At 46.1% G+C, this 14,754-nt stretch overlaps 1 protein-coding gene across 2 annotated transcripts in view; it reads right to left on the bottom strand.

The window, feature by feature from the left end:
• The window catches only part of TBX15 (T-box transcription factor 15), a 251,478-nt gene that overhangs the window by 58,838 nt on the left and 177,886 nt on the right, over positions 1-14,754 (bottom strand). For both annotated transcript variants that reach the window (XM_078656352.1, XM_078656354.1), the window contains one exon: positions 11,258-11,429. In XM_078656352.1, coding sequence (XP_078512478.1) covers positions 11,258-11,429 — 172 coding nt within the window. The remainder of the gene's footprint in view (positions 1-11,257; positions 11,430-14,754) is intronic.

The raw sequence follows: 14,754 nt of genomic DNA on the forward strand, positions 1-14,754 counted from the left end.
TATTTTAAAAAAAATTATTTGAATTTATCGTTTTTAGTACCATATTGGGTTGTGGGCTTATAGGGTAATAGGTGGGAAGTAATTTAATTATATAAAATGTATTGACTATTTTTAGTAAATATTATTTCTTTTTTATTTGAATTTTGCGTTTTAGTTCCGTAGTGGGTTGTGGGTTTATTGGGGAATAGGGTGGGAAGTAACTTAATTGTATAAAATGTATAGATTTTTTTAGTAGTTATTAGTTTTTTTATTTGAATTTTACGTTTTAAGTTCCGTTGCAGGTTGTGAGTTTATAGGGGAATAGTGTGGGAAGTAATTTAATTTTATTAAATGTATTGAATATTTTTTATTTATTAATATTTGTTTAATTGAGATGTTATAGGGTTAAATGCGTAAAGTAATTTATTATGAATTAATTTTTATTTATCAATTAATAATGAGTTGTTATTTAATTTTAATTAATTAATTGGTAATTAATTATGGTAATTGTGTAATTAATGTTAGGTGTTTGTTCTGGTGTTCATAGGTGTAAATGGTGGAAAGGGTGGGAGGTAATTTATTTTTTAATTGATGAATTAATAACCAGTTGTCAATTAATTGACATTAATTAATTAGTAATTAATTATGGTAATTGTGTAAATAAGTTTAGGCGTGTGTTGAGTATATTATAGTGTTAAAGCATGTGTACTCAATTTTTTTTATTAATAACATTTTTTAATTGATTATTAATTATGTTAATTGTGAAAATAAATGTAAATAACATTTTTGAAGTGTTTTTTATTGGTGTGGTGTTATAGGGTAGGAAATAAAATTAATACATTCATATTGTAATTAATTTTTTTGTTTGGTAATAGTTGCTCCTTTTAAAGAATTGCTGTTTATAAATGTATTTATTAATTTATTTCATATAATATTTGTAGCTTTTTGTTATATGTAATTAATATGATAATATGTGTCCTGTTTTATGTTTAATATTTTAAATCGTACATTTTTTAAATATTGTTTATTTTTGTGATTTTTTAATTGTTTTCAATTATTTAAATGTTATTAATAATTGTTGTTTCTCTGCTATCCAACATTTTCCCTAATGTTGCACTCACTGGAGTGGGAATAGTAATTTTAACCCCTAAGCTAACCAACACGTTCCCTACTGTTGCACTCAATGGAGTGGGAATAGTCATTTTTACCCGTCGACTATCCAACACTTTCCCTACTGTTGCACTCTTTGGAGTGGGAATAGTAATTTTAACTCTCCCGCTATCCAACATTTTCCCTACTGTTGCATTCACTGGAGTTGGAATAGTAATTTTTACCCCTACGCTGTCCAACACTTTCCCTACTTTTGCACTCTTTGGAGTGGGACTAGTCATTTTTACCCCTCCGATATCCTACACTTTCCCCACTGTTGCACTCACTGGAGTAGGAATGTTAATTTTTACCCCTCCGCTACCCAACACTTTCCCTACTGTTGCACTCACGGGATTTGGAATAGTAAATTGAATTATTCCGCTATCGAATATTCTCCCTACTGTTGCATTTATGTAAGTTTTAATATTTGGGGATAATTTAATGTTTTATATTATCATAGAATGTTTTTTATTTAAAATCATTCATATAAATATATATTTTATTTGTATATAATTTTTAACTTGAAAATTGAAATAAAGATAATCGTTAATAAATTATTTTAAAGTAAATATATGTCTATGTATCAATTATTATGTTTGTATGTTTATATTTTGTATTAATTGTATTTTTTATATTTAGTTAAAATGTATATTAAATTTAATTTATTTTGTTAAAAAATAATATTAATATCTAATATAGATTTTATTTTATATACATTTTTAAATCAATATTTTTTACATCTATATTTTTCCTTCAATATTTTTGATTCAATATTTTTGTACTTACCTGTTAAAGTATGAGAGTCCATATTTTTGTAGTAGATATTTTTTATCTCGCTATTTAGAACATCAATGTTTTTAGCATCGATATTCTATCAGTGAACTGGTTGGAGGTACATTCTAGGTCAGTTGGGGAAGTTTTCTAGAATTGGAGGTACATTTCAGGTCATTTGGGGAAGTTTTCTTAGCGTTGAAGGTACATTCTACGTCAGTTCAGGAGGTTTTCTAGGGTTGAAGGTACCTTACATCCCAGGCTAGTTAGGGCAGATTTCTAGAGTTGAAGGTACATTCCTGGTCAGTTGGGGAAGATATTCTATCAGTGAATCGGTTGGAGGTACACTCTAAGTCAGTTGGGGACGTTTTCTAGAATTGAAGGTACATTCTACATCAGGTGGGGAAGTTTAGAGTTCAAGATAAATTCTACGCCAGTTTGGGACGTTTTCTAGAGTTGAAGGTACATTATAGATCAGTTGGTGACGTTTTCTAGGCTTGGAGGTACATTCCAAGTCAGCTGGTGACGTTTTCTAGAGTTGAATTTACATTCTACATCAGTTGGGGAACTTTTCTAGAGTTAAAGTTACACTCTCCATCAGTTGGGGATTTTTTTTTAGAGTTGAAGGTACATTCTATGTCAGCTGAGGAAGTTTTCTAGAGTTGAAGGTACATTCCAGGTCTGTTGGGGAAGTTTCTACAGTTGAAGGTACCTTCTACGTCAGTTGGGGAAGTTTTATAGAGTTGAAGGTACATTCCAGGTAAGTTGGGAACGTTTTCAAGGGTTGGAGATACATTCTAAGTCAGCGGGGGAAGCTTTCCAGAGTTGAAGGTACATTCCAGGTCAGTTGCTCCTCTGCCTTGGCTCTTTTGGTTGTAGTTCTAGAGCTTTAGTAAAACTACAAATTTTAACTTACTTGTTGTGCAGCTTCTTCTCAATTATTTGATATATAGCGCCTTGAGGTATAAGCACTATAAATATGTTTCAGTTTAAGGTCGGCCCCAAATGGTGCTAGAACCTGCAGTATTTGTGTCTTCATCTCTTAATGCAAGCTGTGACTTGTCAACCAAACTCCCCTGTGTTGGGTTAATAGCAAAGTAGGAACACTTGGCGCCCATTGGGCCGTGCAACAGTCGCCGCGACCGTGGGACACCAGTGCAAACGAGAGTGACTCACCAGAGAGCTGCCCGCTGGCTGCCCCTGGGCCTGGCCTACAACAGTCCCTTTGTGAGGCTCAAGCTCCCAGTCTACCGCCTGTATCGTAACTTCTTGGCGCTGCGCACAGCCACAAATAACCTTTTTTCGCACCAACAGCAAAAATCAGGGGAACACCGCAACCTTCCTTCATCCTCACATGACACTATTTATAACGACACCAGCTGGAAAATGGCGGCGAGCCTACAAGAACGCGCGGCGGGAGAGCCCGCCTTCCCATGCGTGCACATGTATGAAGCCTCCTCTTCCAAGAGATGAAAGGGGCTCTCTGCTCACAAAACACAAACCCAGCACGGCTCATCCGCCTGGCCTTTGGAAAGGCCCAGACCCAACTGTGCTCATTTCCGGTTCTGCTTGGCGCCTCAGCAGGCGTTAGTCCCCATTTTCTGCAGGCTCCATGCCCTGTGCGCTGCTGCAGGGGTTGTGGTGGGCTCCAGCTGCCCTGGATGTGCTCTGTTTATGTCCTATATCTGTGGGAAGCTTTTCAATATCAAACTGTGAACAACTCGGTTTGCAATCAGAGCGCTGCGTCCATGTTACAGGAGAGACACGCTCCTTGAAGCTGCCCCGGTGCACTCTGGGAGCCCAGGCCTGCCAGCACAGCGCTTCTTTCGGCTGACGTCACCCCACCGCGCTTTTATGGGGTTTCCTGGCGCCCCGTTGGGATGCAGAGGCCCAGCCAGCAGCAGCGCCATGACACTTCTGCACACTCTGGCACTTTACGCTCTCTTTACGCTCTCTTTACGCGCTCTTTACGCACGGCTTGGAGCCGGGCGCGGGCCCCGTGGCCGCCACGTCCGATGCCAGAGACACCCACCGAGGGAGCCAGAGGCCTGCTGGGCTGTGCTGACGTCAGAGCCCTTCCTGGCAGCCGGGGTCGGAGTCAGTCATGTGTCAGGCTGGTATGTGGGGGTCAGTGGAGCAGCTGCGGGCACATCTGTGTCCTTCGCTTAACCCTCCTGTGCCACGTGACCTGGTAGCACCAGGTGCCCACATACCCAAGAGCCAATAATTTGTTCCTCAGTCTTTTTTGGCGCCCCCACTTTATATGGCTGCGGTGTCTGTGTCTTTTTAACATGTGTTATTGATGCAATATTCACATTACTCCGGGCAATTACCTGGTAATATTGCTTGTGCGACAGTTACATGTAGGACAATGTGCGCTCCTCTCAGAAGGGGCCCTGGCATTGAACGCATAAGGGGCCCCGACACTGAACTCAGAAGGGGCCCCGGCACTGAACTCATAAGGGGCCCTAGCATTAAACACATAAGGGGCCCAGGCATTGAACTCAGAAGGGGCCCTAGCATTGAACTCAGAAGGGGCCCTAGCATTGAACTCATAAGGGGCCCTAGCATTGAACTCAGAAGGGGCCCTAGCATTGAACTTATAAGGGGCCCTAGCATTGAACTCAGAAGGGGCCCTAGCATTGAACTCATTAGGGGCCCTAGCACTGAACTCATAAGGGGCCCTAGCATTGAATTCAGAAGGGGCCCTAGCATTGAACTCATTAGGGGCCCTAGCATTGAACTCATAAGGGGCCCTAGCATTGAACTCATAAGGGGCCCTGGCATTGAACTCAAAAGGGGCCCTGGCACTGAACTCATTAGGGGCCCTCGCATTGAACTCAGAAGGGGCCCTAGCATTGAACTCCTAAGGGGCCCTGGCACTGAACTCATAAGGGGCCCTAGCATTGAACTCATAAGGGGCCCTGGCATTGAACTCAAAAGGGGCCCTGGCACTGAACTCATTAGGGGCCCTCGCATTGAACTCAGAAGGGGCCCTAGCATTGAACTCCTAAGGGGCCCTGGCACTGAACTCATAAGGGGCCCTAGCATTGAACTCATAAGGGGCCCTAGCATTGAACTCATAAGGGGCCCTAGCATTGAACTCAGAAGGGGCCCTAGCATTGAACTCAGAAGGGGCCCCGGCACTGAACTCATAAGGGGCCCTAGCATTAAACACATAAGGGGCCCAGGCATTGAACTCAGAAGGGGCCCTAGCATTGAACTCAGAAGGGGCCCTAGCATTGAACTCATAAGGGGCCCTAGCATTGAACTCAGAAGGGGCCCTAGCATTGAACTCATAAGGGGCCCTAGCATTGAACTCAGAAGGGGCCCTAGCATTGAACTCATTAGGGGCCCTAGCACTGAACTCATAAGGGGCCCTAGCATTGAATTCAGAAGGGGCCCTAGCATTGAACTCATTAGGGGCCCTAGCATTGAACTCATAAGGGGCCCTAGCATTGAACTCATAAGGGGCCCTGGCATTGAACTCAAAAGGGGCCCTGGCACTGAACTCATTAGGGGCCCTCGCATTGAACTCAGAAGGGGCCCTAGCATTGAACTCCTAAGGGGCCCTGGCACTGAACTCATAAGGGGCCCTAGCATTGAACTCATAAGGGGCCCTAGCATTGAACTCATAAGGGGCCCTAGCATTGAACTCAGAAGGGGCCCTAGCATTGAACTCAGAAGGGGCCCTAGCATTGAACTCAGAAGGGGCCCTAGCATTGAACTCATAAGGGGCCCTGGCACTGAACTCATTAGGGGCCCCGGCACTGAACTCATAAGGGGCCCTAGCATTGAACTCATAAGGGGCCCTAGCATTGAACTCATAAGAGGCCCTAGCATTGAACTCATAAGGGGCTCTAGCATTGAACTCAGAAGGGGCCCTAGCATTGAACTCATTAGGGGCCCTAGCACTGAACTCATAAGGGGCCCTAGCATTAAATTCAGAAGGGGCCCTAGCATTGAACTCATTAGGGGCCCTAGCATTGAACTCATAAGGGGCCCTCGCATTGAACTCAAAAGGGGCCCTAGCATTGAACTCATAAGGGGCCGTAGCATTGAACTCATAAGGGGCCCTGGCATCGAACTCAAAAGGGGCTCTGGCACTGAACTCATTAGGGGCCCTCGCATTGAACTCAGAAGGGGCCCTAGCATTGAACTCCTAGGGGGCCCTGGCACTGAACTCATAAGGGGCCCTAGCATTGAACTCATAAGGGGCCCTAGCATTGAACTCATAAGGGGCCCTAGCACTGAACTCAGAAGGGGCCCTAGCATTGAACTCATAAGGGGCCCTAGCATTGAACTCATAAGGGGCCCTACTAGCATTGAACTCATAAGGGGCCCTGGCACTGAACTCATTAGGGGCCCCGGCACTGAACTCATAAGGGGCCCTAGCATTGAACTCATGAGGGGCCCGAGCATTGAACTCAAAAGGGCCCCGGCACTGAACTCATAAGGGGCCCTAGCATTGAACTCATAAGTGGCCCTAGCATTGAACTCATTAGGGGCCCTAGCACTGAACTCATAAGGGGCCCTAGCATTAAATTCAGAAGGGGCCCTAGCATTGAACTCATTAGGGGCCCTAGCATTGAACTCATAAGGGGCCCTCGCATTGAACTCAAAAGGGGCCCTAGCATTGAACTCATAAGGGGCCGTAGCATTGAACTTATAAGGGGCCCTGGCATCGAACTCAAAAGGGGCCCTGGCACTGAACTCATTAGGGGCCCTCGCATTGAACTCAGAAGGGGCCCTAGCATTGAACTCCTAGGGGGCCCTGGCACTGAACTCATAAGGGGCCCTAGCATTGAACTCAAGGGGCCCTAGCATTGAACTCATATGGGGCCCTAGCATTGAACTCAGAAGGGGCCCTAGCATTGAACTCATAAGGGGCCCAAGCATTGAACTTATAAGGGGCCCTAGCATTGAACTCATAAGGGGCCCTGGCACTGAACTCATAAGGGGCCCTAGCATTGAACTCATAAGGGGCCCTGGCACTGAACTCATAAGGGGCCCTAGCATTGAACTCATAAGGGGCCCTAGCATTGAACTCATAAGGGGCCCTGGCACTGAACTCATAAGGGGCCCTAGCATTGAACTCATAAGGGGCCCTGGCACTGAACTCATAAGGGGCCCTAGCATTGAACTCATAAGGGGCCCTAGCATTGAACTCATAAGGGGCCCTGGCACTGAACTCATTAGGGGCCCCGGCACTGAACTCATAAGGGGCCCTAGCATTGAACTCATAAGGGGCCCTGGCACTGAACTCATAAGGGGCCCTAGCATTGAACTCATAAGGGGCCCTAGCATTGAACTCATAAGGGGCCCTGGCACTGAACTCATAAGGGGCCCTGGCACTGAACTCATAAGGGGCCCTAGCATTGAACTTATAAGGGGCCCTGGCATTGAACTCATAAGGGGCCCTGGCATTAAACACATAAGGGGCCCTAGCATTGAACTTAAAAGGGCCCCGGCACTCAACTCAGTAGGGGCCCTAGCATTGAAACGTGTTTGGGTTTCATAAACTGGCGTAATTTACATGAATTTCCTGTAATTGCGCAAATGTTTGTGATACAAATTTGCCAAGCATGGTGCGATTCATAATAACTTTCAGTAACATTTGTCTACGAATAGACGGGAACACCAGAGCGCGAGCAGCTGTTGTTTCTTATTCACCTGTTTAAATGCGGCCTCGTGACAAAAAGTGAGGATGCAGGTTCTGCTAAAATATAGCGTGAAATGCTGGATTTGTATTTACTCATGCATAATTTTGGATAATTAAGCACATGGAAAGAGCACGAATTTCGCACAATCCTAATTTAGGGCTAGGTGTATGAAGACATCTTGGGGCATATTATCAGGAACGGCGTTAAAATTATCGCCGCTTTAGCGACAGGAAACTGCCGCTAAAGCGGCGATAATGGGCTTGGTAATACGCCCTTGAAAATTCCAATAGAAGTCCAGGTTCACACCAGAAGATGGGCTTCTATGGGAATTCACAAGGTCATATTATCAAGCCCATTATCGCCGCTTTAGCTTCAGTTTCCTGCTGCTAAAGCGGCAGTAATATTAACGCTGTTTCTTGATAATATGCCCCTTAGACTTCACAAAAGGTCCGATTCGCAATACACGAAGCAGTTTGCGACCTCAGAAAAGCTAATCGGTTTATAGCAAACCCTAATTGCGAGCCAGAAATACGTAACCAAATTCCAATATGGGTTTGGGACTAGACACCAAATTGGTATTTGAAAATGGCTTGTGTAGGGTGTGCCTTAGAAAAACCCATTCAGAATGAAAGGTGTTAATGTTTTGTGACTGATAGACAGTTGCAAAGCATTAATATTTCACAGACTACACAAATGTGTGGTAACCCATTCAGAAATGGAAAGGGGTGCTTGGCAAATTATGACAAAAGCATTTTTTAAGAGCAGGCAGTGGTCCCAAGAACCCTCCCTTGTACAGTTTTGAGTGTCCGTCTAGGGAACCCAGATCTTGAGGGATGTTTGTGGACACCGGCTCATCCACTCGCTTGCACCAGTGTACATTGTGTGACCGCTCAGTCAAGGTTGGGGGTTGTGCACTTCGCCTCGACGTTCATCAAAGAGATAGGCCGGTAGGAGGCACATTCGTCTGGCGGTTTGCCTTTCTTATGTTTAGAGTGGAGAGGTCTCTCAGGAGGCTTCCCTCTCGTTGAACCTCACGAAACAGCAACACGAGCCAGTCACACAGCTTCCCGCCGCTAAGGCATTTAAACATTTCCAGGGACAACCCTTTGGGACCAGGGGCTTTCCTGCTTTTGGTTTGTTTGTTGCATCTGCCTCCTCTGTTGAGACCATCCTTCATCGCAGGAGGATCCCTTGCATGGTCCAGACTCCTCACCTCTTTTGATGTTGCCCTATGTATTGATATCTCTCAATCTCCCCAGTACGTATCCAACGTCAGGAAGGGTTCAGAGCAACCAGACAAGGACTTTGACCGGGCCACGTTTGAGTAGTAAGAGGATGGTTGGAGAGCTAGAGGGACTTTTCAAAAGTCTTCTTAGGGATAGATTCTCATCAAAGGATCACACATTCCCCTTATCCCAGAACCAAAAACTGCAGCCACTCAGCCTGCGAGTTACAGATTTCTAGAGTTGTGGAAACAGCATTCCCTCTACATGTGGATTGGAGGAATATAGGTGGCTTTGTGTAGTGGGGATTTGCAGAACTTTACTTCTCTCAACCTGACTTATCACTCTCATCAGCACAACATTTACACACAAGTGAACAAACTCCTGCCCTCAACCATGAAGGGAACATTCAGAAGAATTTTGGACTTTAAGGCGTGATGGGAATTGAGGACCATGTATTTAGATTTTCCTGTATTAATGGTTAAGTATCTTATAGTGTAAGCATTTGAAAAGGCATTCTAAAATATCTTAAAGCATCATCAGACTTCTGGACAGGGATAAGGTAATGTCCTCGAAGGACAAGATTGAAACCTTATCATCACCCCGAAGGACAAGATTGAAACCTTATCATCAACCCGAAAGACAAGATTGAAACCTTATCATCAACCCGAAGGACAAGATTGAAACCTTATCATCAACCCGAAGGACGAGATCGAAACCTTATCATCAACCCGAAGGACGAGATCGAAACCTTATCATCAACCCGAAGGACGAGATCGAAACCTTATCATCAACCCGAAGGACGACATTGAAAGCTTATCATCAACTCATTAGGATTCATCCTTTGTGCAATCGGCCAAATGTTTGTGCAAGCCACTGATGAACCAAAAAAGAGAGTGCACAAGTACACAGCTGGGTTCATGTGCCAAAGGCAGGAAGGATCGTCAGTGATAGTAGCTCACTCAGGATCCCTAATCCACAGAGGAGATTCAGGAACCTCACCAAGCGCTGTCCTCAGGTCCATGGAGGCAACACTTAGCGGCATCGGACATGTAGGTGATCCGAAGGCAGACTGAGTTTTAAAGTTATCACCCACGAGTACTTGCTGGTCAATTTTTAGAGAGTTTACACTGACTTAGTCTGAAACATTGAGGAAATAAAAAGCATTACCCCTGTGGTGAATGCTGTCTCACTACAATTGCCCATCTGATAGAGGTTCACCTAAGGTGAAAGAACCTCCAAGAACCAATGAAATTCGTGGGTCCAAGGGCTCCTCTGAGGTCACTGACATACTCCGTGCATTCCATGTACCTTCCGTCCCCCTGTGGTCATTAAAGTTCCTGGAGGAAAGGTGTGGAGTCCCAGGCAGGACATTCACCTCACGGCCAGATGGGTGTATTCCCACATAGCCCCACTCCCCCCATTGCCTTTGCTTCTATGGGCCTTGCTCCTCTCACACAGCTTCTATGTGATCCAGCCTCCTGGTTTGCACCTGCGTTGATACGTTTCTGCTTCGATAAGCCACACTCCTGTTTCACACAGGCTGGTCCAACTCCTGGTTCACGGCAGCTTTGATAAGCCTACTGCCAGACTCGCTGTTGCTTTGATGGGCTTCCGAAAAAACAAGGGGAGCAATGAAGAGGTAGTGCTCTGAAGGAGCATAAGAGGTGGATACGTCCTCCTCTAATCAATATATATAAACAAAAAGATCCACCCTTAAGAGTAAAGCATGTAGTGTTCCTCCAGAAATGTGTGTCTCCTACGATGGTGGAAAGCCCACAGCTTTGTTAAAATACCCCTCACCCACCAAAAGGGCCCTTGGTGTCATGCTTCATCATTGGGGTCTTCCCGTCCCACTGCGGGGTGGGCTACGACCTACGACTACGTGGGAGCACTGGTTTTATGACAAGGGTCAGAAGTATGTGAAAGTGGTATCTAATTAAAAAAAAATCTGGCTCTGTGGAAAACCAACATTTTTTAATGTTCCTATGAGTGGATATTGTTAAAAGTGGGGAATATGACAGAAGGACTCAGCTCTAACGGACAGTGCTTCCTGTGTCAACACGTTTCGAAGCCCTCCCCGGCTTCTCAGCAGGACCAAAGAAGATCCCTTCTACATTTAATGCAAAGTAAGAATCATGAAATGTGATAGTACCATATAAACGGTGCAAATAGTATTCATGCCCTGTATACTGTACCCCAAATAGGTATTATAACTGGTATGGCTTTATATTTAGCCCCTTAATTGCATCATGAGCCTTCAGAAATGAGATTGAAGGAGCACCTATAGTCAAACAGTTTTCAAGGTTACCTCCTCGCCTGGCTATTACCTCCTCGGGCTTACGTCTTGCCTTCCTTCGGCTTAGAGGCTCCAGTCCACCCTTGCTCTGGCTTAGATCCGCCTACCTCCACCCTCACTTCAGCTTTGATGATTGTCCCCCCTACACATGCAGATACACAGCACACACTCACATGGCCTTGGTCGTCCAGCTCGTTGTTGGTCAGCTTAAGTTTGTCGAAACTGACCACCTGCCTCATCCAGGTGTCTCCAGAAGCCAGCGAGTCGGGGTGAATGTATACCCGTGGGGGCACAGGAGAGTCCGCGTTGCCAGCCACCATCCACTTTGAACTGTGATAGACGTACCTGAGAGAGAGAGGATGAAGCGAGCAGTTAAGGAACCATCACCAATGTGTAGAGCAAAACATGTGCAGTGGGACATCAGAGTAGAAAGGTGGGTGAATGAGTGTCATAGCATGAGCGAGTGGGTGTACAGGTGAGAAAATGTGTGAATGAGTGTCATAGCATGAGGGAGTGGGTGTACAGGTGAGAAAACATGTGTGAGTGAGTGTGAGTGAGTGAGTGAGTGAGACCCTTGCTGTTTGCTGCTTGTTGCTGCTTTTTAGCGGACTCTGTTGGACCCCTGTCAGCCCTTCACGACTTGCGGAACCCGCTTCGCGGGTCCCGCTGCGCCCCAGAGACTGAGGGTAATTCTTTAACATCTGCGTGGGAGGACCAGGGCTGCGAGCGTGCGGGGCAGGACTTCCAATCCCAGAAGCCCCTGCACACCGCGCCTCTGACCAGCTGGCCGCTCTCCCTGGCCACCACCACGCCCCGCCTTCAACCCAATGGACTTCCTATTTAAGTGAAGGTTACTATCCGCTACGCGGGAGCGCGCGGGAGCGCGCCGGGAGAAGCCCGGGACAAGGGCGGGACCGTCTGTGGCCGTCAGGGGCCGAAGGAGGCCGGGCTGGGCCTACTCTCTTGGATTGTGAACAAAGCTTTTGAGCTCAACTACTGGTTGAGATCCCCCGGCAGAGTTTAACTCACTACGAACATCATGCCGTCCCCGGTAAGAGAGAGCACTCCATCTAAACCGGGCGTGGTTAAAAACAGGACTCTTGAAAACTATTTTTCCCGGGCAGTAGGGGAGGGGGATAAAGAGTGTAACCTGTCCAGGTTAAGGGCAGAACGGAGACGCTCAATTGATAACATGAAAAATACCCTCCTTGGAGATCAAGTTATTACACCCAGGGAAGAGTTGTCTAGAATTGATGATGTCCCATTACTGCTGAGGGATTGCACTAATATTTCACCAGGGGCAGTTATGAGTATAGCACCAGCCAATAGTCCTAGCCCAACTAGGGCGACAATTGATTTAGTGTCCCAACTCCCCCCAGCGCCCAAACCTAGGAAAGCCACATCCAAGCCATCTAACACTCAAGTAGTTTTCGGACCCCCTCCCAACAAACGTAGGAGGAAATCTAAGGGTAATCAAGGAAAGAGTCAACCCAAGGTTCTACATTCGGACTTTGGTAAGTCCCTAAAAACCCCAACATTAGTAGAAAAACCACCGGAGGATTCACACCCAAAACCCATTGCTTATAAGGATTCAGCTCCTGGCACGATAAAAGATACAGGAGCTGTTATTGCTAATATCCCTTTGTCTGTTGTCCCGCTTGGAAATGTAGAATTCCTGCTAAGGTCCCTGCTATTGCCGATCAGCGAGAGTATTAAAAAGATAGAGATCAGACTAACTATTTTGGAGGCGACATTAGGTAGTCTGAAAACTCAAGCTGGCCGACAGGGAGGGCAATCAGATCCCATTCTCCCTACCGTAGTGCCCCAACCGACGGCAAATAGTGTTGTCAATCCAGTCCCTTCACAAGCCGCGAATGTGGCACCCTCACAACAACCCTTAAGGCCAAAGCCTGTCACATTCAAACCTCCCCCTGCCAATATGCCCAACCAACCGCCAGGACCTGTACCCCCGGCACAGCTGGTAGATAATACCATCCCGACCCCTTTAATGAAGCTCACCCTGAGACCACGCAGACCTAACTTACCCCCAGAGACTAACGCTTTTACGGTAGTCATGGCGGGTGTCCCCCCACTCGAGGAAGGTGAAATGGAGGACTTTTGTGCCCTGAAAAGTAGGGTAATTAAGTGGTTAAATATAAACAGACCCCTTCCGACACATTTCAATAGTGAAATCATAATGGTAAGAAGGGTACCATGGGTGGGGAGAACACAAAAATCCATAAAAGGGGATTGTATACTGGTGAGTTTCAGGGATACAGGTACGGTGGCGTTTATATGTCAGGGGAAAAATAGATCTAGGGAATCCACCATCCAAACCCTCCATGTGTCGTTCTTTTTTCCCATTAGCCCAGTCCCATCTCAGCAACCCCAAACTCATGATACCTGGGAGAGGGTTGGGAGGAGGGGGAGACACCAGGCCTTATACCCCAGACCGATAGCTGGTCGACTGGAACAACCCTTTTATACCCACAACCAGTTCAATTGCCTGTATGGACTAGAGGGGGTCGATTGACAAACAGATAACACCCCCCAGGGCTGTATTGAAAAGGGCGACCTGGCAGAAATATTGGAGGAGCAAAGTTTTAAGGCTCCACAAACCTCGGCGATTGGTGTGGGGGATTCAATGTGCGCTGAACCTGAGGCAATAGTTAAAAACAATATAGGAGGGGTACATGAACAGGCAACGCAAAGGCCAATGTTGGAAATAAGATCAAGGGACCAGGGGGGTGCAGAATGGAGTGGAGAGGGGGTGAGACTTATCTCATGGAACATAGCTGGTATAGCGGGCAAATTTCATAATAAGGAATGGGTTGACTACATTAGAAAATTTAATATCATATGTGTACAGGAGACATGGGCTGTGGAGAATAATTACCATCTGCAGGGGTACAAGTGTTTTTTTGTTCCCGCCCGAAAATCTAGTTCTGGGAGAGCAATGGGTGGTTTGTCCCTCTATGTAGATTTAGTTCTCCCAGGCACCTGGTCCTTCCCAGACTGGTCCTCACATGGGATCCAGGCAGTTCGGTTCCATGGAAAGGGGCTACGATTTTCTGTTTTTAACTTGTATAACACCGAGTCAGCAAATAACCTTACCCCGGTATTGACTGAACTCGACCAAAGGCTGGGACAAGAAATCGTATCTCAGAATAAGGGCCCATCCCATGGGTTGCTTGTGGTGGGGGATTTTAATTGTCATCTCTGTCCGGCATTAATTAAAGTAAATACAGATTGGGCGCAATGCCCAATTGAGAAGGGGCCTCATTTTTCTCATTCACCTACCGGGGGTGCTCTTAGGTTGCTTCGGCTTAAGTATGACCTAGAGCATACCATCAATATGATAGGCCCACAGTCGGACGGCACACTCCCACCAACTTTTAAAGGCAGGGGCTGTTCATCTATTATAGATTACATTTTGGTCTCGAGATCCCTGGTCAATAAAGTAACTAGTGTAGGGATAGACTGGAACAGCTTCAGTGACCATAACCCGCTTGTTTTAATGCTTATATATAGGGCGGGCCCAGGACCCAATGTCCACCGCTTAATAGGGGAGAGGGTCACTGATCAAGGCAGGAGATTGAAGTGGTCTAGAATAGATGGGGTAAAATTTTATAAAAACTTGAGCAACAAGGGTCTGCGGGCCATAAACGAC

Source organism: Lissotriton helveticus, chromosome 8, assembly GCF_964261635.1.
Source record: "Lissotriton helveticus chromosome 8, aLisHel1.1, whole genome shotgun sequence".
NCBI lineage: Eukaryota > Metazoa > Chordata > Amphibia > Caudata > Salamandridae > Lissotriton > Lissotriton helveticus.